The 25,343-nt window shown below is 42.9% G+C and overlaps 1 protein-coding gene across 1 annotated transcript in view; it reads left to right on the top strand.

Moving 5' to 3' along the window:
* BMPR2 (bone morphogenetic protein receptor type 2) overlaps nucleotides 1-25,343 on the top strand; it is a 181,635-nt gene that overhangs the window by 96,690 nt on the left and 59,602 nt on the right. The window contains exons 2-3 of the mRNA XM_029910566.1: nucleotides 13,040-13,213; nucleotides 16,108-16,291. Coding sequence (XP_029766426.1) covers nucleotides 13,040-13,213; nucleotides 16,108-16,291 — 358 coding nt within the window. The remainder of the gene's footprint in view (nucleotides 1-13,039; nucleotides 13,214-16,107; nucleotides 16,292-25,343) is intronic.

Consider the following 25,343-nt stretch of genomic DNA (forward strand, 5'->3'; position numbering starts at 1 on the left):
GAGGTGAAAGTGTCTTCATACTGTTCCCAAAACAGATTCATGCCTTAATGGCACAAAAGCACCCAAAAATAGCATATGCCCTGCAAAGGGGGACAACTTTTACCATTCTGGGCTTTCTAAATTTAAAATCTTATTAATTAAAGAGGCAAAAAATTTAATCTGCTTTCAAATTGTTGCAATCTAGTGGGGATTCCAAGAGAGATAGATAGTGGGAGTTATATAGAGGCAGAGAGACTATTTTTGGAGAGCTCCTATCACAAACAACCATATCTTCTTCCTTTGCTATTCTGCATGCTCTTCCCCCACCTCCTTCTACTTGTCCCATTATAAATATAACTAGTTGTATCAGTAAATAGGTATAACGTTTTGATCATCTCTGTTATTGTCAACTACCAACATGTAGCAATTCTGCCCTATAATGTTGTTTGCAAGTTTTTGTTTTCTTTTAATTTTCATTTCTGACTTTCACACATGGTTGCAATATCAAAAATCCTTTCCCCTGAGATTACTCTCCTGCAACCACAAATGTTGATTTCAGCCTGACTAGCAGAAATAAGAATAGAATCTCAGCCTGACTAGCAGAAATAAGAATAGAATCTTTGAAGTGTAGCAGTGTCAACACTGGAATCCTTCGTCTTCCTTTTCCCCTCCCTTAGGAGTGAATGCAGCACACAGTATTGAATAGACAGGAGGAGAGGACATGTTGATCAAATACTAATGCAATTGACTTCCTGTGGTATTAATGAAAACATGACTCATGTTTTAAGTATTTTAAGTTGGATTCTTGTAAAATAACTTCTGATATTTCTATTTTAACTTTAAAAAAAAATCACATACATATGATTGGTATAGTACAAAATAATTGCAGAGAACGTTAATGTGTCAGAGCATGTCCTGACACGGATGAGTCTGAAATCCCTATCAAATTAGCTTTAGTAAGCAGACAACAGACACAATTTAAATGTTTATCTTCTCCATCCAGAAACATTGAAACTGGAATAATGATAAATATTCAAATGTCAAAATATGACAAGATGTTCCTGCATCCTGGTCTGACACAAACATCCAGCATAGTCATGAAATGTTCAGGTGTCTGTTGGTGAACATTTGAAAATGCCAGTAAATTAAAATTTATTTCAGAAAGTGTTAAATGTCTAAACCAGGGGTCGGCAACCTTTCAGAAGTGGTGTGCCGAGTCTTCATTTGTTCACTCTAATTTAAGGTTTCGTGTGCTAGTAATACATTTTAACGTTTTTAGAAGGTCTCGTTCTATAAGTCTATAATATATAACTAAACTATTGTTGTATGTAAAGTAAATAAGGTTTTTAAAATGTTTAAGAAGCTTCATTTAAAATTAAATTAAAATGCAGAGCCCCCCGGACCGGTGGCCAGGACCTGGGCAGGGTGAGTGCCACTGAAAATCAGCTCGCGTGCCGCCTTTGGCACACGTGCCATAGATTGCCTACCCCTGGTCTAAACTTTCTGGTTCCAAAGTGCAGGAATCCCTAAGTTGTGGGAGACCATCCTGAGCTTTGTCCACCAAAGGGGTTAAAAAGTTTAGAAAATCTCCAGTGTATGTTTTGGCTTCCTTGATTGGATCCAAACCTAAGGTACCAGTCACAATGAATCCACATCAATAATTTATAACCAAGCATGAATACTTGGCCTCACAGGTGTCGGTCTCTGTTGAAAGAGTCAGTCCTTGACAGCATAGTTCTAGATATCTGGTACTTCTGGTTCCTCTTAAAGAAATGCAAAAGCATATCCATAAGACTCTGGTTTTGGAAGTCACTGTCACAGCAAAGGGTGACATTGAAGACTGAGGCAGTAGTACAGATCTTCACCCTCCCCGACATCCAAAGCTGCTGTTTCCATGCTTGAAACCTCTTCACAAGTCTGATAAGGGTCCTGATACTTCCTTGGAGCCAGTGGTTGCTGCTGGATCCGTGGTTAACATGGTGGCCAGATTCAGCATGTCAAGCTCCTGGAACACACTCATTTGAATCAATTGTTGGATCTGGGAGCCTCTCAGGCAGCCCTGGATATGTTTTATTCTCAGTGCTTAAAGATAGAGAAAAGAAATGGAAGGCAATGGGATCAGTTCCTTCTTCTCTGGGAAAGAAAAAGAAAAAAAAGGCTAAATCACTTTCCTTGTCTACACAAACTTCCTGGAAATGCATGAATCTCCCCCTAGAACTCCTACTGGTTTCTCAGGGAAATGTCTCAACTCTTTTGGATTTCTGCTTCACCAAGCCATTGTTGTCATCCTTGGAGACCTCATTGGGTCAGGCCTCAGATACATGCTCTGGATTTGGAATCAGGCCACGACCGACACAACAGACTACGACAGATCAGGGAACCCTGGGAGCATTGAGACTTCATTCCAACCTTTCTGATGGCAAGATTACCTTCTCTCACACGGTTTATGATGGAGAATTCCTTACAGGTGAAGACGACTTCTGCCTCCTGCTAGTGTGTGTGTTTGTGTGTGTGTGGGGCACAATATAAAGGGGTGGACATGTGACCACCCCATGTGTCTCCTATGGGAAGAACTTCCAGCCTTACCTCCTTGGGCCAGGGCAGCCAATCCTGCTGGCTCCTGAGGGACTGGGGCCACAGGAATGGGGAACACATGCCTCTGGGCCCGACCTGCTCCCACCTGAGCATAGGCCAGGGAACCCCCAGCACCTTTCCCAATGACACCCTTTCCTCCACCCCCCCCCCCCCCCCCGTGCCTGGCCCGGGGACCATCACGCTCTTCCCACCCCACCAGAGTTACTGTACTCTGTTCTTCTCCCACTGTGCTCCCCTCTCCCCCAAGCACGTTTGGTCCCTCTCCCTGGCAGCCGGGGCCAAGTGAAGAGCAGAACGGAGCTGCTTCTCACGCGGCTGAAGGTGCCTGCTTTGGATCTCTGTTCAGTACAGTGTGGCGGCTGCTTGCGAGAGCCCCACTAGGGAGGTGGCAGTGGCCCACTCCCTTTGCGCCCCACAAGGGTCAAGCGAGCCGGAAATGTGCCGGAGAGGAGTGGGAGCTCTGGCTGGCTTGGCAGCTGGGCCCGGGAGGGGGTGGGCTGCTGCCATCTTGTCAACCTTTCCTTGGGTCTCATCAAATGCACCCCACAGATGTCAGCCCTCAGTCCTTCACCTCTCTTGGGGTGGATTCTGCAATTCTCCCATTCTTAGATGAGGACCTGAGTTACAGCCCCCTTGGTACCAACCATGACTACTTCAGCAGGTCCAACTAGTGTTTGGATCCTGCTGTTGACTTCTGTACAGGAGCTATGATAGTAGTTAATACACAGTGACCACACAGCTTCTTCAAACAGTATTATTTCATATTAACACCAGGATTACAGCATTCAGAGACATGCATTAAAAATAACACAAAAAGAGGCCTGGATCTTACCTGGCCTTTCAGCTGCTCCAGGCTTAGATGCCTAGGCCCATCATAGAGACAGACTGCCTGCCTACAGCTCCTTCTTTTCTCCCAGTTTCTGTGTTAGCCTTCCTATATGCTGAACAATTGTTCCTGGTAGGAAGGGAAGGGGGGGACCTTTTAATTGGTCAGGATCTTTTGGTCTTTAGCATCTCCCACTAATAGTTCCCCAGGGTTCTCTTAGTTGCTTTGAAGGTGTACTCATGACAGTCTTATCTCTCAGTCCTAACTTCAGTTTCCTGCCTAGGCCAGCCCTGTTTGACTTAATCCTTTGAGTTCAAGGAGGCAGCAATACAAAATTGAACAGGGAAACCAAGTCACACATAATATTAATAAGACTAGTACTGATACCTCCCAGTTCGTCACACCTAGTCAAAACAGGCACTCATTCCTCTACCACTATTTATTGGTATTGCCAGTGCTTGTAGTTGCTTTTTATTCCCCAGAATGCTATTTGTAGAGGAGAATATATTTCCTTTTTAGACAGAAAGCTCTTTAGTGCAGGGACTGTCATTTACTATGTTTGTACAGTGCCAAGCACAATGAAGGCCCCGCCTAGCTGAGACTAGGTACTACCACAACGCAAATAAAAATATTATTTAAACTTCTGAGTAGAAAGCAAACATAATAGCCTTTCAATCATTTAAACCACTCTAGCAGTTTTTCTGGATTTACTTCATGTAAATTAGCCTCTTTCTTAAACTAGCCCCAATGAATTCTTTTATAAGGAAACAAAGTCTGGGTGGTTTCATTGTCAGTAAAGGCTAATTATTAAAGATCCCATGTAGCAGCAACTTGGGAAGGTAGAAAAAACTTTTTTCACATGTGATCCTAGCTGTATTCAGCTACCACATGCAACTAATTTTAAAGTCTGCAGGGTTTCCCTAGGAGAAGATAAAATTTCTCAAGGATGCATGATTTCTTCCCCTTCCCTCTTGAAAGTCATACATTTCAGTGTTTCTGTGATAATTCTCAGATTTTACTTTTCAACAAGGAAATTCTCTTCAGTTTGGGAATGATAGTATTGTACCATCTTTTCATACATTTGTTTCCTTGGCCAGTCCCATGTCACGGAGCAGAGAATGCAGGACAGCTGAGTATTCCAGGCGTGAAGCATTTGTTCCTGTGAATAAAACTACTGCATGTGACTGGCAAGTACTTCTCAGGGCAGCATATGCTAGTCGATAATATAGGACCTTTTTGTCCTCAGCAATGTGACTGACTATCCTCATTTGAAAAGAAAAGGATATATATGAAATACTAGATAGCCAACTGAATTTTCAGGCTCATACTACTGTTTGGCATATTCACATTATAGTAAACTCCACTTTAAGTGTGGTATGTCCCTTGTAGAACTCTAATTAGGGACTTGTAGTGTAGCTGAACACTGTATTATACGTGAGGCTGGTAGGACTACCAGTTTTTCAGGTTGTCCATCATTTCCCATTATAAGACCCTATTTTCAATTGCTTATAACTTTGCCAAACTTTAACTTTTTTAGCTGAAATTTTCCATGATGGTTGTCTGCCTTGGGCTGGATTTTTTAAAAAACAAACATATCAGTTCAGCTGTTTCCAAGACAAGGCTAGTGAAAATACGTTGTTTTCCGCATATTAAAAAAAATATTTGAGAAGTTCTAAGAGCCCCATTCATCAGAGAAGAGACTTCAAATTTGGCAAGGGGCATTGGCTTTTGTGTAAGGGATGTAACATTTGCTTTCCCCATGAAAATCTGCTCCAATTTGGCTAACTTCTAAACTTGTGAAAAATTGCAGTTCACACATTCAGTAAAGACTAATAAAACATTATTAGCTAAATTCTCTGAAGATTCTGTCCACACTCTGTACACTCCAGCCCAGGCCCGAGCAGGACTTCCCCTGCAGTTATAGCTCTGGGCTGCTGTGAGCAGTCCAGGCCCCGGTACTGAGGGCAAAGAGCCTGTGTTTCCTGTGCTCTTAAAGGCACACACACACTTGCCAAAGCTGCATGAAGGAGGAAGCTGTCTAATTCAAATGCACATGGGACAAGAGCCAGACCTGCAGGAGGAGGGAGAGTAGATTGAGACGAGCTGGAAAGGCGAGACTGGAACTGGCTGGGAAAGGGGATGAACTTGGGAGCTCAAAGTAGGAAATGGAGACTAAGAGCCAGTATGTGAGAGGGAGACTGAGGTTGGATGAGGAGTCAAGGGCTGGTTGAGCAAGACTTCTGGGACCGGGAGCTAGGGACTGGTTGGGCATGGAAACTGGAAGACCGAGGAAGAGACTGGGACTAGATGAGCCAGGAGATTGGCAGCTGGAGGGAGGAAACTGGGATTGGCTGGGAAAAGAGACTGGAACTGGGAGGTGTTGCTCGGGGGGGGAGGGCTTGAGATTGGATGAGAAGCTGGGGGGAGACTAGGACTGGGTGGCTAAAGAGACAGACTGGAGTAGAGGGAACGAGATGTGGTGGAGAAGGGGGAGACAAATCTGACAAGGAGCTGGAGCATGGGGGAGGTGGGGGGGCGGGGTTGGGACAAGGAGCCATAGAGGGAGGTTGGCTGGTGAGCCTGGAGAGGGAACGGGGATGGTGAACCTGTGTGAGGGTGGAGCAGGTGGAGGTTAGGATGATGGGGAGAGTCAGGAGCCAGGAGGAGAGGAACTGGGACTGGCTGGGCAAAGAGACTGGAATGGAGAGTCTGAAGGAGTGAGATTAAGATTGGGATAGGGAGTTTAGAGGAGTGAGACTACGACTTGCTGGGCAAGGAGACTGGAACTGGAATGAGAAGCTTGAGAAGTGGAGACCAGGACTGGCTGGGTGTGGAGAATGGGACTGGGATGAGAAGCTAGGTTGGGGAAGAGATGGAACTGGGACAGGAACAGTTTGGAAGATGAGGTAGAAGGGGATCAAGCTTGGGGGGAAATGGGCAGAAGACACTGTGCTCACTAGACACATGTCCCTACAGAGCCTAGAATGGGCCCAAGAAAAATTCCTGAGTCTCACTATTCTGCTGTTGTCAGCAGAGATCTGTGAAGCTTCCTGACAAAATATCCTATCCCCCTCTACTGCTGGTCTACATAGAGGACGACAGCCTCCTACTACTATCAGTTACTCAGCTTAAGTCTGCGTGGTGTATCTAAAGGTTCTCACCCTGCTGATGATCCATGTGGTTGTCAGTACAATATAACATGATGGATTTTCTGTATTTTCAGTTTTTTTAAAAATCTATAACATTATACACAAAAATAACCTAATGCTAAAAAGAACATTATTAAGATTCCCAAGTAAGGCCCTTAAGTTAGGAAATGCTAAAATTTAAGGCTGCCTGTGCAACATTAATTTGGCCCCCTTGTGTGTATGCATTATGATACAATCTTTCGTTATATTTTCGTATCCTACTTTTTCCCACAGGACCCCTTTCTGATTCAGTGCACAGGGTTGACCTGATCTTGGGGTGACTCAGGGTCTTGTAGGTGGTCACTAATTGTGTGTTCCTCATTTTCTGGTGCTTGATGTGACAGGGTGCCTGGGAAGGGCCACACTGAGAGTGCCATCCTCAGGGTAGATTGTAAGAAATAGGACAGACAATCCCCAAATCTGGTGGGTTGCTCTATAATTAGATTCACCAAACTCATAATGAAACAGCATCTGCAGTACCACAGTGGTTAATCAGAAGTGAAAACAGACCCCTTTAGATATTCCAGCCCTTGGCTCTCATCCAGGCAACACAATCTAATATAGTGAGAGATTATTGAAAACCCATTTCACCAGAAGTGAGGTTCTTTCTAATCGTAAAGGATCAGACACACATCCCTGGGTCAGTATGAATCTCAGATCTTACCCAAATATCATGCTGCCAGTCAATCCTTAGTAAACTAACTAAAGATTTATTAAGAAAAGAAAAGAGTTATAAGAACATAAGAATGGCCCTACTGGGTCAGACCAAAGGTGTCCATCTAGCCCAGTATCCTGTCTTCCGACAGTGGTCAGTGCCAAGTGTCCCAGAGGGAATGAACAGAACAGGTAACCATTAATTGATCCAACCCCTGTTGCTCATTCCCAGCTTATGGCAAACAGAGGCTAGGGACACCATTCCTGCCCATCCTGGCTAATAGCCACTGATGGGCCTATTCTCCATGAATTTATCTAGTTCTTTTTTGAACCCTGTTATGGTCTTGGCCTTCACAACATCCTCTGGCAAAGAGTTCCACAGGTTGACTGTGTGTTGTGTGAAGAAATACTTCCTTTTATTTGTTTTAAACCTGTTGCCTATTAATTTCATTTGGTGACCCCTAGCTCTTGTGTTATGAGAAATAGTAAACAACACTTCTTTATCTACTTTCTCTACACCAGTCATGATTTTATAGACCTCAATCATATCTCCCCTTAGCCGTCTCTTTTCCAAGCTGAAAAGTCCCAATCTTATCAGGGCCGCCCGGGGTGGGGCAAGTGGGGCAATTTGCCCCAGGCCACGGCCTGGTGGCGGTATGGGTCTTCGGCGGCATTTCGGCGGCGGGGGGTCCGTCAGTGCTGCCGAAGACGCGGAGCAACTGAAGGGCCCCCCGCCGCCGAAATCCCGCCAAAGACCCGGACCGCCACCGGGTGAGTACAAGCGCCGCGGCTCCCCCGCTTTGCCCCAGGCTCCCTGAATCCTTTGGGCGGTCCTGAATCTTATTAATCTCTCCTCATACGGAAGCCATTCCATACCCCTAATCATTTTTGTTACCCTTTTCTGAACCTTTTCCAATTCATCTTTTTTTTGAGATGGGGCGACCACATCTACACACAGTATTCAAGATGTGTGATAAATGGTTAATAGATCATATACATAAATATGATTGCGAAGTCCTTATATCAGGTTTGTAGCAGTGACGGAATAGACTGCTGGCTTGTAAAGTCTCTCTGGTAACTTCCAAACGATTGGAAGGTTCTCAGTCCATAGTTCAAGATTCTCCTTTTAATTGTAAATCCACAGTCCAGAGAATTAGAGCAGGGAAGAGGCAACATGGAGATGCCTCAAGGTGTCTTTTTATATCCTTTGCCATATGCATGGAAATTTACTGACCCAAGATGGAGTTCAGAGTCACATGAGCATATCACATGCTCCTACATATTCTGCTGAATCACAGGAGGTGGACATTGGCTCCTTGGTGTGTGAAGCATCCTCAGGAAGAGCTATCTGGATGGGATGAGTTTCTTCAATGGCCCATTGTAAGAGTGGAGTGTCCTTGGTAGGCCATCAACACATAGAATTTACATTAGGGCTAGATAGCTCTCTGAGGGGTGTCACCCAGGAACACAACACAGGTTTAAGATGCAAGTACATAGCCAATATTCATAACTTCAGGTACAAAGATGATACATGCATATAAACAAAATAATCATATTTAGCAACTCATAACTTTTCCATTGACACGTTACATGATATACTTTGTACAAGTTTTGTTGCAATTGTATAACAGTGGTATCAACAATGATACAAATGGTCATCTTTCATATATATAGCATCACACTTGACTTGAGACACAGGGGTCTTACTTGCAGAAGTGCGGAGCAGTCCCAGATGCAGCTGACATCAGTGGGAACTGTGCTTTGAACATAAAGTGCTATATAATGCTAAATCCTCTGAAAATGTAGTCCAAGGCGTCTCATATTGAACACCTAAAATTAGTGTGTACTCTGACCCTAATCTCTCCGTGCTTCAGTTACCCATCTGTAAAATGGGGATAATATCTCACCTCCAATGTTCCCTCTAATTTTTTACATCCATGTGTGGAATTAATTTTGTTATGTGCGCAATTATGGAGATGATGAGTGGCGGGGTTGGGGCCGAGGGGTTTGGAGTGTGGAAGGGGGCTCAGGGCTGGGGCAGAGAGTTGAGGTGTGTGGGGGGGGGGGGGGCCTGGGGTGGGGGGGGCGGGCTCTGGGGGGGGGCTGGGGATATGGGGTTTGGGGTGCCAGGAGGAGGCTCAGGGCTAGGGTAGAGGATTGAGATGTGGGGGGTGAGGGCTCTGGATTGGGGCCAGAGACGAGGGATTTGGGGTGCGGGAGGGGGCTTAGGGCTAGGATAGAGGATTGAGGGGTGAGGGCTTTGGCTGGGGGTGCAGACTCTGGGGTGGGACCGGGGATGAGGAGTTTGGGGTGCAGGCTGCCCCAGGGCTGCGGCGGGGAGAGAGGACTCCCTCGAGCCCTCTCTCGCAGCAGCAGCAGCCCAGGGCCGGGGGAGAGGCGCCTCTCCTCGCCTGTGCGGCCCTTGATAGCTGCACAGCTTAGATGGAACTTAGCTCACCTCACAGGGTGCTGTGAAAATAAATAAATTAATGTTTGTGAAGCACTCAGATACTATAGTGATGAGCACCATAAGAAAGCCAGTGAGCAGGGCCGGCTCCAGGCACCAGGCACCCAAGGTGGTGCTTGGGGCGGCACCTGGAGGGGGGCGGCGCGGCGCTCCGGCCGCCGGGGAGAGCGGGGCCACAGCCGGGCTCGCCGCCCTCCCCCCGGCACTCTGGCTGCCCTCCCCCCCGCGCCCTCCCCCCGGCCGACGGGGGGAGAGCGGTGAGCCCTGACTGGGGCTCGCCGCCCTCTCGCTGCCCTGCCCCCGGCGCTCTGGCCGCCGGGGAGGGGGGAGAGCTGAGCCCCCGCCGGGGCTCGCCGCCCTCCTCCCAGGGCTCCGGCCGCCCTCCCCCCAGCCGCCGGGGGGAGAGCGGAGCCCTCGCCGCCCTCGCCCTGGGGCTCCGGCCGCCCTCCCCCCGGCCCCCGCAAAAAAGCCTCCGGCCGCGCGGGGGGGGGGCGGGGCGGGCGCAGCCGGAGGCTTTTTTGCCTGGGATGGCAAAAAAGCCAGAGCCGGCCCTGCCAGTGAGGAAAATAATTCTTCATAGTAGGGGTTGAATAAGGTGCAGTAAATAAGATCTGGGGTCACACAGTGAACAATGAGCAGAAAACAAACATTGAGTAGCTGCTCATTAAGTGAGCATCATCCATCAGGAGCACAGAATGAGGGCAGGGGTTCTGTTTAAATAGTATGTTTTGTAATTAAAGATTGTATAATAATACATATGCAGAAGGGGGCCAATTTAATGTTGCACAGATAACCTTAAAACAGACATTTCCGAACCTTTGAGTGCTTGATTTTGCAACCTTATTGTTGATATTGCAACTTTAATGTTGTTTTTGTGTGTAATGTAATATTCATTGATACCACAGAGTGTTGCTGGGATTATTATTTATAGGCTAGTTTGCTTAGCAGTCTACCTTTATATGGGGTTCTCAGGATAAGGAATATCTTGAGTTTTTGACCCCTTAGTGCCTATTTATGGTTTTATAATTAAGAGTAGGGGGAAGGGATAGCTCAGTGGTTTGAGCATTGGCCTGCTAAACCTAGGGTTGTGAGTTCAATCCTTGAGGGGGCCACTTAGGGATCTGGGGCAAAATCAGTACTTGGTCCTGCTAGTGAAGGCAGGGGGTTGGACTCGATGACCTTTCAAGGTCCCTTCCAGTTCTAGGAGATGGGATATCTCCATTAATTTATTTTATTTTATTCCAGTTCTGGAAATTTTATTTAATCTTATTGCTACCAAACAGTTATAAACACTTTGGGGTTGGTTATAATATGGGAATGTTATTGCACTTTTAATCAAATTCTCATAAAGACATACATCTTTGTGGGCCAGCAAAATAAATGCATTTAATAATTTACAATTTTATGTTCTACAATTTAATGATTTTTTTTAAAGTTCAGAGTTAATGATCCCAAAAGGTCACTTGTCTATTAAACAATGCATCCTGTTAGTAGTAATCACTTCCTGGAATTGAAGGAGCCAAGATTACAGCTGCTTACATGTAGATGTGTACTGCAAATTCTTCACAGGAAATTCTTTGCTACGGAGCATAGTGTAGACCAGTATCATGGTAGTGTGCTTGAATTCATGTGTCCACGTTCCCATGCATCAACTTTAGTGTGTCCTTTTCACAAAATCACTTTCAAAGAAAAGTATGTTGGTGTTGTAAAAAGTATGTTCATTGTGAAAATTGGATTTTAGATACTTTGCACTTGTTGACTTTCAACTGAGGTCCTCCTTAAAGATATTTGTTGTTGTGTTACTAATGAAAGTATGATATAGACTTAGTATCATGAACTATGCCTTTATGAAAGTGATGATATAAATAGAAAAAAGTACAAAAATCCTGTGGATAAAACCTTTGAATTCCTAGATATTCAAATATTTTGAAGTTTGTTGATCTTTTAATATTAACGCTAAAAGGAATATATATACTCAGAGAAGGCTAATGATAATTATCTAAGATTAAGAGATAATTTGGTATAGGATCAAGGTATTCATTTTCATCCTCTTTTACTGGATTTTTAAAATATCCTACTGTGAATCCCACAGGGGAGGATTGTGCATGTGCTGCTGCTCCTGTCAGCGTTTGTTTTCCCAGAAGCATTGGACAGGATCATATCATTTTCACTCTGCTGTAATGCTCTTTCTTGGCACTCTTTGCTACATGTGGTATGCAGAGGCAGCAATAGGTGTGATGCTGGGGAGAAGAAAGTGGTCCCAATGGAATAGATTTGTGGAAGAGCGGAGACAAAAAGAAAATGGAATGGGCGATTCCATAGGCGGCACGTGATTCTTTCATTTGGGGTGGCTGGGCATGAGCCCTGGAAGCTCCCTAAAAGTGTGTGTGTGTGGGGGGGGGGGGGCACTGGTGCCTGGACCATGACCCCAGCTCCCGCTCCACCCTTGCTCGGCCTCCTCCCCCCAAGGCCCCTCCCGTGTTCTGCCTCAAGGCCCTGCTCCTGCTTGGCCTCTTGCCCTGAGGCCCTACCCTCATTCTACCTCTTCCTGCCCCTGCTCCCCCAAGGCGGAGAGGAGGGAGCGGCGGGCGGCAGGGAGCCTCTGGGGGAAATGGCAAAGCAAGGGCGGGGCCTCGGGGCGGAGAGAGGGTAGGTCAACGGTCTGGGCGCCAGTGGCCCCCCACTTCTCACACGCTTCCAGCAGCAGTGCTCCACAGGTGGCAGGCCAGCATGCCTCCAAAGGGAGGCACGCTGCATCCGGCATTTCTTGACCATTTGGGGAGGCTTAGCCTCCTATACCCGCCACCCATGGGTGATGCATACACAATATTGGACTGCACTGATAGTCCAGTGGGAGCCCATCAGCCTTCAGCTTGATTTAGCTCCTGATGCCAAAAGGATCTGGAAGTTATTAAATGATAATACACTTAGCCCTGGCAAAAGGATGTGTACCACGTCGCTACCGAGCAATCATAACAGGTAGGCTGGAGAAGTCTCCCAACTGATGCACACTGTGCATTGGAGTAATTTGTATTCTATACCTGTAAAGTTTCAGAAATCTACATTTTTTTAATGCACTTAGTAATGTTTTTTTGTTGTTGTCATCATATTAACCTTGGGGTAGACCTTAGCTTTGTTTGTGACTGTGGGATTACATGTTCATGTGCTAAGAACAAAATACTCTTGAATGTTGGCTTTTGAAAGACCTAAATCACCTTTTCTATGCTAGACCTAGTGGGCTGATTATGATGTATACATATATGCAGACATTTTTATGAAAAATTGGTTACAATCTAGAAATTGATTTTCCGGTTTTCTTTTCTTCCCAAGCTACCCAGAGTGAGGAGCGGCTATGTGCATTTAAGGACGCATATCAACAGGACCATGGAACCAATGAGAATCAAATCTCTCAGGAGAATGGCACAATTTTATGTGTGAAAGGCACCAGCTGCTATGGACTTTGGGAAAAAACACGAGAAGGAGACATACATCTTGTAAAACAAGGTAAGTTACAGTTAAGCTTTGCTAATCCTTTTGTGTAGAAGTAACCTGTTGGTATGAAGGCTTTAATTTGCGAGGCTTTTTTTTGCTAAACAACTAGATAAATCTTGTTTTTCTTCTTCTGAAACTTACTGTATGGCAGTTTATTAGGTGTGAACAGAAAGTTCCTTTTGAAAAAAGAAAAGTGCTTTGAAAGACTATTAGGTACATTTTCAGTGCATAGTTCAAGGCAAATTAGGCAAAACACCCTGCATGTCAAGATTAAAGCTGCTTTCCTGGGTGAATTGTAGTACATTTCCTAAGTTGGCAATATGTCTGATAGAGAGTAAACTTCTCTTTAATCAGAGATGTTAATTTTACATTAACTGTATGTGTTTGATTATGAAGGACTCTATACATGAATATAATAAATATGTCACAAAATTATAATTTTCTCAAAAATACTTCCACTAATCAACCAATCTTGCTCACTAGAGAATTGGTATTTAGTGATCAAGGATGTTAAGAGAGTCATAGCTACAGTAAAAGTCATATTTACTCTGATCAAATGCCATTTAATCCAGGTGTAGAACTTTTAGGCCATTTCTAAGTCATTTTTCATCAGAGACTGATAAACACATCTGATAACCACACTGTAGTAGTTTAGGGAAGTGTGTAAATATCACTGGGAACCAGGTAAAAACACCACATATGTTTTTCTTGTAACCTAACTCAAACTGTGTTCCCAATCTCCAGAGCTGAAAGGCTAGAACATTAATTTAATCTTTCACTTAGACTATCTCTGATTCTCTTTAATCAGTAGTTAGAGGTATCTGAATGGTACTTTAATCCATTCTGGATGTAGAAAATGTTCTTTTCCACAAAATTTTTAATATATTTAGAGGAAATGATTGGGGCTTGAGCAACATAGCTGCAAATTACAATCATTTGCATGATAGGGCAACTATGTTTTGGGGTCTTCACCTCAAGGATATTTGCTCTTTTGTCCTCTAGAGTTTCTACGAGGGAGATCAGTTTTAAATTGTGGCCAGCGTACCTCCTGGGCAACACTGGGTTACTGTAGATCTCCTGGAACGTGTGATGATTGTGGGTGGCTCATGCTATTGAATGGCCTTCTCCAGGGAGACTTTCCATTGCCAGGGGGCTCTGTGCACTGGATTAATCCAGGCGAAGGTAGCATGACAGAGGGATGATTTGAGCACTTCATATTTAAAGACACAGTGTGCAGTGTCCCAGTCAGTTACTCTTATTATTTTAATCAGGTTTTTTTTATATATTTGGGGGGGGAGGTTAATTAGGGGTAGAGGTGGGATAATGGCAGGAATAGGGGAGTTAGTAAACCTAAAAATAAGAGCATAGGAAAAGGAATTAAGGGGAAGAAGGTTGGGAACAGTGGTGAAGGGAAAGTGATGCAGAATATTGCAATAAATTATTAGAGCTGTTAAAGAAGACAAAGCTACATTTGGAAGGGCTTTCAAATTAAAGACAAGAAACTTTTTCTTGTAGTGCTGGTGGAACTCAGAGTGAGGTAATGTGGCCAGAGCAGCAAGCCAGAAGGGTAATCTTAACAGCAGCATTTTGAATGGATTCGATGAGACAAGTTTGCTTTAATGAATACCAGAGAGGAAGAACTTGCATTTGTCAAGACACAAGATAAGAATAGACAGCATTTTATAGATATTACACAAGAGTAATCTGCAGGATTTAGACATGGCCTGACTTTGACTTTAGAGAGAAGGTCAAGACAAAGATGACATCCAGATTGTGGGTCCAAGTGACTAAGAGGATGGTACTGTTGCCTGTGGTATCAGAAATGTAGGAAGAAGGGAGGATCTGTGGGGGAAAGATCAAGTGCTCTGTTTTGGCCATGTTGAGTTTAGGGTGACAGCTGGATACCTGTGAGGAGATTGTCAGAAAGATAGGTAAAGATGTGGGTTTTGATGAATGGGAGAACAGGTGAATTTGTGAGTCATTAGTCTGAAGGTGGTAGCTCAGTGGTTCTAAAACTTTTGTACTGGTGACCTCTTTCACATAGCAAGCCTCCGAGTGCGACCCCCCCTTATACATTTAAAACACTTTTTAATATATTTAACACTATTTTAAATGCTGAAGGCAAGCAGGGCTTGGGGTGGAAGCTGACAGCTCTTGACCCCCCATATAATAACCCTGCGACCCCCTGAGGGGTCCAGAACCCCTGTGGTAGCTGAAGTCCTGCAAGCATATAAGATTAACCTACTCATCTGTGCAAGGAAAGAAAGAAGAGGTCCAAGGATGGAGTCATGTAGGAACTCCCCTGAAAGTTAGTCTGGGGGATAAGAAGGATCCACCAAATGAAACAGTGAAAATATGATTATAGAGGGTAGGAGAAGAGCTAGAAGAGGGAGGATGGAGTTACAAAAGTTGAGTGAGGACTAGATTTCAAGGAGAAGTGCATGTTCGAAGGTGTCAAAGGCATAGATCTAAGAGAGGAAGATGGAGTACTGGCCCTGAAATCTGGCCAGAAAGAGATCACTGGAGATTTTGGGTAGAGCAGTTTCAATGAAGCATAGAGGGTGGATGCTAGATTTGGGGAGTGTCTAGGATGGAACTGCAGAAGAGGAACTCCAGATTACAGTTGTAGATGGCACATAGGACGTATTTGGAGATGAAGGGAGGAAGAGAAGCTAGGTGATTATTTTTAAGAGTGTGGGGAGCCCAAGGTTGTTTGTTTTAAGATGGGGGAAACTAAAGCAGGCTTATACTGGAACAAGAGAAGCCTGATGAGAGTGAGAGGTTGAGGAGAAAAAATAGTTAATTAATTATATTTATTAATTATATTTAGTATATAAAAATGTAAACACTGGTGCAAAATCAATTTTGGTACCATTTGGTACCATTTCACTTCCTTCCTTTTGCAGGATGCTGGTCTCACATAGGAGACCAACAGGAGTGTCAGTATGAGGAGTGTATAGTAACAACCACCCCTTCCTTGATTCAGAATGGAACGTATCGCTTCTGCTGCTGCAGCACTGACTTGTGTAATGTCAACTTCACTGAAAACTTTCCTCCTCCTGACCCAACTGATACAACACTTTTCAGTAAGTCAAAACTCCTAGACCTACATGATTTCATGCTTTAAGTATAATTAATTTGAGAAAGACTTCTTTTTCATGCTACTATGGAGTATTGATAGAAACCTAAAGCTATACTGTGCTGTTGTTGTTGTTGTTGTTTGTTGTTAAATTAAAGTACATTGGCACTTCACTGCTGTTTTTATTCTTTCACAGAGGTCATACATTATCTTGCTTTGTACTTTCAAATCATTTAGGTCCTGTACACACTGGGATTGGAACTATGCAATCTCTATAAGAACATTCAAATATGGCTGTTGCTTAAAGAATTCTAGCATGGTTTTTCTGCCTCTTGCGGTCAGGGGTTATTTTCCGGTGCATGCAAGCCAAATGGTACCTTAGACTGTCCCCTTGGGTTGTCTGTCATGGGGTTATTTGTCAAAAAGACACTGTCCATTCTGATCAGGGAAACCATGGTAGAATCCCATTAGCAACAATTATATATAAATATGGTTATAACGAGCACCCTTCTGATCCCACTGTGAAAAGGGCATTTTAGATTCTGTATACAGTGTATTGTAAAGTTGTACACAGTAGTGCCCAAACACTTAAAGCACAGTATGGTTTGTTCAGAGTATATGGGGTCAAAATGTGTTCCTTGATCATAGTACAGTCTTGGATTTTGTAGGGCTGTAGTAAAGTTCAGGAACGTGATTAAAACACATTCAGAATCTACATAGCAGTACTGTACCACCTTGATAAGCATATTGGGGTACTACAGTGTTGTAAACAGACTGCCCAACATAGTAACTTTATATACTGTGAAGAGATCATATCTTATAGCATAAGTGATAGTAGGAAGATGCAGCTAAAACCAAAAGAGATGCTGCTTTGATTAAGGTTTAGATAACAGTACTGCCAGTAATCTCCAGAAATCTGAACTGATGGACTTTCATTGCCTTCACTTTGACAGAAAAGAGTGAGAATTAAAATAAGAGAAGAGATTTCTGTGCAAGATGAGTTTCCTCACTGGAATCTTCACAAGCTATTCTAATCTCTGTTTTGTTTTTTAATTGTGTAATTTGTGACTATCAGCAGCTCTTGCCTGCAATACATTTTTCACACCACCCAACTTAATAGTGTCAGAGAACAGAAAAGAACGAGGGGGCTGTAAGAGAGCAATTTGTAATAATCCATGTCATGATTGCTATGCCAGGATCTTTTTGTCCTGTCGGCAAATTGAAATAGAAGAGCCTTGAGGTGACTAGTGTCATTCCCAGGAACCTGACCTGACAGGAAATCTGGAGCTAATTTTGTTGAATCACTCCTCAACAAAAAGAGGTAGAAAATTCCTGCAGTTTTAATGGCTTAATCTATACTTCCGTACAACCTTCTTCACTGACCATAGAATGCCCTTGTAAATAAGGCATTTTGTGAATGTGGAGTTCTGGATTATTCATATCTACATAAAATTAATGGTCTGCCTCTGGAAAATGGCTGCTTTTTTATAAGACCTTTTCTTTGTTCACATCTGATTCTTGGTTTAGCCTAGAACCTCTCCCTGTATGGCATTGAAATTCTGTTAGGAATTCTACATGGATTTGACATATTAGATAGCAATATTAAAGCTTTTACAAAGAGAAAATTTGTAAATTACATAACTCAAATGCTGATGATTGCCTGTGTGTCTGATAAACATGTGAGAAAAACTGTAAATTTTCTCACATTTATCAGACATACAGGCAATCTTCAGCATTTGAGTTATGTAATATAGGTAAGGTGATCCAACCCCATTTTCCTTAGATGCTGCTAAAATCAGAAATCTATTTATTATGTATTGAGAAGTGAAAAAAATATAACTATTTACAAGAGCATAGCTTAGAAAGTAGTGCCAAAATTTCAAAATATCCACTCCTGAAAGTAATCCTTATCCAAATTCTTTTAGTTCTAATGTAAAACACAACAAAATGTAAACATTTAATAGATGTGGTTGCAAAGTTTAAGTAATGTGAAAGACGGAGATTCATTTTGGAAACCTCACACTGCAAGATAGTAAGTCTTTTTTTCTTAGACCAACCTGTTTTCATTCAAAATAGCTGATGCATGAAGGCTTCATACAAGACTTAGTTGCTACATATAATCATTCTCTATGGCTCTTTTTTTCTCCCTACATCAGTGTGATTTGATTCCTAGCAACTGGTACAATTGTGACAGTCTCCGTGGCACAAGATCAAACATGCAATAACTCACTTATGCCAGAGCTGGGCGGGGAACAATTTTCCTGTCTTGAGAAATTTTTTTTAATTTCAAAAAGTTTTCCCATCCCAAATTTGGGGAGACAGTCAAACATGTCAAAATTTTTCATGAACAGACAATTTAAAAAAAAAGGTGGCTCTGATCAATTAAAACATTTTGTTTTGATAATTTCAAAAGATTTCTGTTTCAATCTTCTAAATTTTTTTTACTATAATTAGCTTACATTTTAAAATTAGTCATTTCCAAATATAAAAGGAATTTTTTGTTTTGAAAAGGGTCATTTTGAGAATTTTGAATTTTTTTCCAAAGAAGTTTCAAAACAAGACATTTGTCAAAACTGAAATTTTCTTATGAGCAGATTTAGTTTAGACAGTTGGCATTTTCTGATGGAAGGATGTTTAGTTGAAAAATTTCCAACTAGCTCTTCTTACACCCTGATCCAGTAAAGCATTTAAACTTATGCCTAACTTTAACCGTGTAAATAGTTCCATAGAAGTCAAAAACATGCTTAATTTTCTCGAGAGATTGGAGTCTTACATACATTTATAACATTCCGTTCAGGGCATCGAGAGGTAACCATAGATATTCTTTTGCTGTAACTTTTCCTTTCATGCACAACAGAGAATGCACAAATAGAACTTTGTTTCATATGACATTTTTCATACTCATGATATTCCAACGCACAATAAAAAAAATGAGTTGGGCATTAATAAGTGTCTATGTAGGTAGTCATTAAGGGCATGATATATCCAAGTTTTCAAAAGTGGCCTCTAATTCCTGGAATACCAAATATAAATTTGAAAAGTAGGTTGATTATTAATTAAGAGAATCTGAAAACATTACAGAAATAAATAACTTAAAAGCTAATCAGTTTAGAAAAGTGAGTTAATAATGCTTACAGGTACTGTACTGCCAGTGAGTCAGCCAATTTTATGGTTTAACAGTTGTGTTTATTTTGCTTTTAAATTTTTTGTATTCCGCCTGTAGCTGTGTGTGAAAGACATGCACAAACTGACTACAGGGTACTCAAATACACAAAATAAAAAACCTGAAAAAATCGAGAAACTCTTTATTTTTCTTTGATCTTTTTCAGTTACAGTAATTTTTGGTCTTACAAATAAAAATAGTAGGTCAAAATTTCCAACAAAAGGGGGATTTTATATTTAAATTTCAGCCCCATCATTTTTTGAAAGATACTTTTATAAAGAATGAAAATTGAGACATAGAATAGAATCGTCCCTGAAATCACTGTGCAGTGTGATCAAATTAGGGTTGTTACAGGAGCCATTGCATTGAACTTTCTGACCATCATGCATGTAAAATCTCAGCTAACTAAGGTCCTGGAAAGTTTATTTAACAGTTCAGTCATTCATTTAAATAATCTCTCATTTGACTAGCCGTAATACCCACCCTTAATACTTTTAAGATAGTATGGGAGAGACCAGACCTTTTCTGCTTGGTAGCCAGCATTTTCAAATCAAATTTTGTATACTCTGTGGGATGTAGTGCACTATATATTGCCATATCCTGCCAGTATAAAGCATCCAAAATTGGGATGTTTGTGTCCTTCAGATGCTAAGGGTGCAAGAAGAGTGAGGAATGACATTTATGCGAAGCCTGAAGATTTATATCTACTGTATATTGTTTTGAGTTATAGAAGTGTATAATGTCTTTTTAAAAAATCTACACTTTTTTGGAAAACATTTTATTTCACACTCTGATAAATCAAACTTGATCAGATGGATTTTCTTTACCAAAAAGGGTAATAAAAAATAATGACTGATGGAGGCAAAGTTTGACCTTGTGGTTAAAGGTTTCTAGAGATCTGGGATTGATTCCTGGGCTCTGCCAAAGATTTCCTATGTGATCTTGGGCAAGTCACTTAATCTCTCTGGGTCTCAATTCTATATTTGTAAAGTGAGCATAATATTTTCCTGTCTCACTGAGTATTGTGAGAACAAATTCTTTAATATCTGAGTCACTTATATACAATGATGTTCGAGTGCATACAAGTACCTGTATAGATAGAATAAGATTGTATTCTTGATCATACGTATATGATCATTAAAATGTTGAAATTACTAACGCAATGAAATTCAATATTAAGATTGTGTTTCTGTAACACATTCTGTTGAGTATATGATATATTTCTAGTGTAGGGAAACTGTTGATTTTTGTTCTTTTCATAGTAAATGTCGACTTCAATTATTAGAGGATTTGGAAGGTTATTTAAAACAATAGCATAAGGTATTATTTATGTAAAAGATTTGACTAACTCCCACAGCAAAACAAGTAGGTGTTTCTCTGTTTTGGATTGCTGATTTAATGGTTTAACATTCCAGAGATGCATCATGACCTTCCTTTGCTTAATGTCCTTACCACTAAAGTAAAACATTATTTGTGTAAGAGTGCATACAAGTTTGTGAAAACTTTCTTGAGAAAGTTACACTTTTTTTTATTTTTATAAAGTGAATAGCTGGGTCAGGTGAGTGAAGGTGGCATCCTGATGCTACTCCTATTGTATGCAGTGTGGTTGTAGCTGTGTCGGTACCAGGATACTAGAGAAACAAGGTAGGCGAGGTAATATCTATTATTTGACCAACTTCTGTTGTTGAGAGAGACAAGCTTTCAAGACTTGAAGAGCTCTGTGTGGCTCAAAAGCTTGTCTCTCTCACCCACAGAAGTTGGTCCAATAAAAGGTATTGTTGCTCCTATTGAAAGTTTAGAATTAGATCATTTCAGTTGCCCTAATCCTGCTCACTCTCGCTTCTTATCTTGAACTGTTTTTCTTGAGAGTAGCATTTGATACTGGCTCCTCAAAATTGACACTCCTTTTTATTTCAGTTTTTCAGCAAATGCAGAGCCTGAGCAATTACATTCTCGGGTGATACTAGTTTTATACAGATGGAGCACTTCTCTCTATTTTGGCAGTGTTCTGTCTACTCAAAGACAGTGATTTGTCAATAAATGTGCTTCCCTATTTGAATTTTTTTCCTTGCCCATCCTCACGTGATAAATGGTGATGATTCAGAGTAAAGCTACAGACTGCTGGAAAATGGTCAGTCTCTTGTAGAGGAGAGAAGTAAAAGCAGGGTCCAAGTGGCATTCTATCTTTCTTGATCTCTTGCAGTGTGTGAGAAGGATGAGGCCAAGTAAGATCTGTGCTTCAGCATGTGTGTGTGGAGTGGGCCAAAGTCACAAGTTTATTTAATCTTTTCCGAGTTAAGAGTGTCAGGATGAGAAAGGGCCACCTTTCTGCCACTGCTCCTCCTTGTCCTGGTGGGAAAGGACCAGATTAGAGAACACTACCCATCCTGATTCTCCTCTTCACTGGTTGTGGGGAGGATCTGACCAGTAGAAGCCACAACATCCCACTTTTCTTCTTGGGAAGTGGTTGGAGGAAGGATTAAGCCACTTCTCCTTGTGCACTTGAGCGAGAGAGAGATTAGGCTGTTGGACACTATGATGAGTTTCCCCCCTGGGTGCCACTGAGCCCTCTGACCCACCAGCCTGGACTCCTTCTCACATTGTGCTGCTGTGACAGGCTGCAGACCTGCTCCTGGTCCTACACTTCCTCCAGCATTCACACAGGTAGGGACACACCCAGCTGCAGTTACATGCAGGCTCTCTGACCAGCTCCTGCATGAACAAACAGAGAGGCTACAGCCAAAATAACCATGAGCTTCCCAACCTAGGACCCCTCCCCCCCGAAATATAAAACCAGAATTATACCATCTTGCACTGCACAGGGATTTGTACAGTGTAAGATCATAGATTTCACTCCTCCCTCCCTCCCTCCCCCCCCCCAATGTGGAGAGGAATATGCAACAGCCTTTGCCACTTGAGCTACGATTTCCCATGCATGTCACTCAAACTCACTGGTTTAGATAAAGAAAAAACAAGTTTATTAACTACAAAAGATAGATTTTAAGTGATTATAAGTGATAGCAAACAGATCAAAGCAGATTACCTAGTAAATTAAAAAAAAGCAAACTAAGGCCTGGTCTACACTAGGACTTTAATTCGGATTTAGCTGCCTTAATCCGAATTAACCCTTCACCCGTCCACACTACAGAGCCAGTTAATTCGAATTAAAGGGCCCTTTAAATCGATTTCTGTACTCCACCTCGACGAACGGAGTAGAGCCTAAATCGATTTTGTTAATTCGAATTAGGGTTAGTGTGGACGCACACCACCGAATTACTGTGTTTAAGTTAATGGGGTAGTGTGGCCGCACACCACCGAATTAATGTGGCTTAAAACCGAATTAAGGTGCTTAGTGTGGCCGCGCACAATCGAATTTATACAACCTGTTTCCCAAATTCGAATTATCTAAATTCGGATTAATCCTGTAGTGTAGACATACCCTAAGCTTAATATACTAGATAGATTGGATATGAATTAGCAGTTGCTCACCCTGAGAGGTAGGACAAGCAGGTTTGCAGATTTTTAAGGGACAAGCTGCACTTGCTTTATAGTTTGGAATCCCCAGGTCTTTACAGGCTAGAAATCCCTTTAGCCTGGGTCCAGCACTTCCCCCAGTTCAGTCTTTTTTCCTCAAGTGTTTCCAGGAGTCCTCTTGTGTGGGGAGTGAAGAACAACAGATGATGTCTCTCCCTGCCTTATATAGCTTTAGCCTATAGCGGGAGCCCTTTTGTCCCAAACTCAGTTTGTGGAAAAACAGAGACATCCCAAGATGGTGTCAGAGTCATGTGGCCTGGTTACATGCCCTTGCATACCTTGCTGAGTCATAGCAGCCATTACTTACACGCTGTCTGGAACGTTCACAGGAAGGTTAAGTTCTTCCAGGGTCCATTGTGTTTGCTGATGGGCCATCAGCACTGTCTGGCTTCATTTTTATACCAGAAAGGCTAGTTGTGGATGTCACCCAAAGTAAGCATGATTGAAATACAGATACATAGTCAATATTCCTAACTTTAGATACAAAAATGATACTTGCATACAAATAGGATAATCATATTCAGCAAAGCATAACTTTTCCAATGACACGTCACATGACCCATCTTGTACAAAATGCATCATAATTATGTCATAATGATATCATAATAATATCACTGTGAAGAATATGGGGTGCAGTGTCACAGACAACACACCTATTTTTTCTGCTCAGTGAAAAGATGGGACAGAATGGATCATTGTCCTTTCCTCAGTGTCTTGCAAGGAAATGGCAGGTTGTAGGAGGGGTAATCTTGAAGTACTTACTGGGGATGCTGAATGTCCTATGAAAAGGGAATTTGCCTGGAGAAAGCTAGGTGTTTCATATGAATGGACCATGCCTTTCATGTCTGAGTATCATGCACAGTGAAGATGAGTATCTTAGGGAGTGGGTATAGGTGAGTGCACATGGGTTTGGTATATGCCTTTGCTAAGGGAAAGCATGCAGAGGGCTGCACATGGGAATAGAGCATAAGAAGGAGGTATCTATGAGGGAGATTGTGGCATACGCCCTGTAGATGGTAAAATCATTTTTAAAAAGTGGTTTTGATTCTTTTTCAATTGCTGACAAAGCTTTGCAACATTTTTTTATATCTGCTCCTTAATCTTTTAACTGACTCTTCAATTCTTTTTCTAATTTTTGTCTGAAAATTGAAAAATGGTTTAAAAATCTAAGAAGGTAGACTTGTTGCCAGGGGAACCAGAATGGGGGGGCCAAGGGGCAGTGACCCTCACACTTTAGAAAGTGGATGGGCCTGGCCCGTCCACTTTTTGCCATGAGCCTGGCAAACTCTCCTCTTTCCCCTAACTCTCCTCTTTCCGCCGAGGCCCTAACCTCTGGCCAGGCCAGAAGCTGGAGTCCAGCCCAGGTAAGAGCAGCCCAGGGAGCCTGGGCAGCTGTGGGGAGCCGCAGACCCTCCATCTGCCCAGAGTGGGGGCGGGGAGGCTGAGACCAGCCCCCGGCCCATGTCCCTACCCCCTGGGCAACCCACCTAGGGCAGGTGGAGGGTCTGCGGCTCCCCACAGCTGCCCGGGCAGCTCTTACCAGGGCCTGGCTGCAGCTCTTCAGCCCCCGAGGCCCTACCCCCAGGCCAGGCCAAAAGCTGGAGGTGTATCGGGGTAAGAGCCACGAGGGCAGCTATGGTGAGCTGCAAACCCACCACCTGCCCTGGGCTGAGGGCCCAGGGGGTGGGGACATGGCCCTGGGGCTGTTCTCAGGCCCCCCACCCTGGGCAGGTGCAAGGGTCCAGGCTCCCTGGCCCGGCTCCGGCTTCTGGCTTGGCCGGGGAGGACCTCGGGGGAAGAGGAGGGGTAGGGGTGTGGCCACAGAGGGGGTGGGACCTCACGCCTCCCCCCCCTCACACACTTTTAGGAAGAATCTATCATCCCTGCTTGTTGCCATTGGTTATTTGATTGTAGGAAGTAAATTAAAAGGTTTTCTGTTTATTTAACATGGGATGCAGACTGAGTGCATTGATCAGAGAGTGACCATGTTTTGGAAGCACAAAATCAGGACATGCTAATTAAGACCAGCAAGGGTGGACATTGAATGTGAATAAAAAGGTTTCAGCATGTGGGATTAAGAAATGGGGGGTACAAATGGAGGAGATGAGAATGCTGGCAGGGAGCCAGTGTGGAGCAGGTTAAGGCAGTTCAGTATCCACCTACATGTTTATACTGAGATTGGGACAAAATCCAGCTTTTGCAGAACCAGCAAAAACACTTCAGACGGTCTCTTAGAACCAGGATACCTGGTCACATGAGTCAGGTAATGTCTATTAATGATTGCAGTTAGAAGTGGATCTACCAAAAGCTGAATATCTCTTAAAGATTGACTTTAGCTGCATTTAATGTTTTAACCATATAAGAAC

The sequence above is a fragment of the Terrapene carolina genome, unplaced genomic scaffold, assembly GCF_002925995.2.
Source record: "Terrapene carolina triunguis isolate 2854851 unplaced genomic scaffold, T_m_triunguis-2.0 Scaffold62, whole genome shotgun sequence".
NCBI classification, from domain to species: domain Eukaryota; kingdom Metazoa; phylum Chordata; order Testudines; family Emydidae; genus Terrapene; species Terrapene triunguis.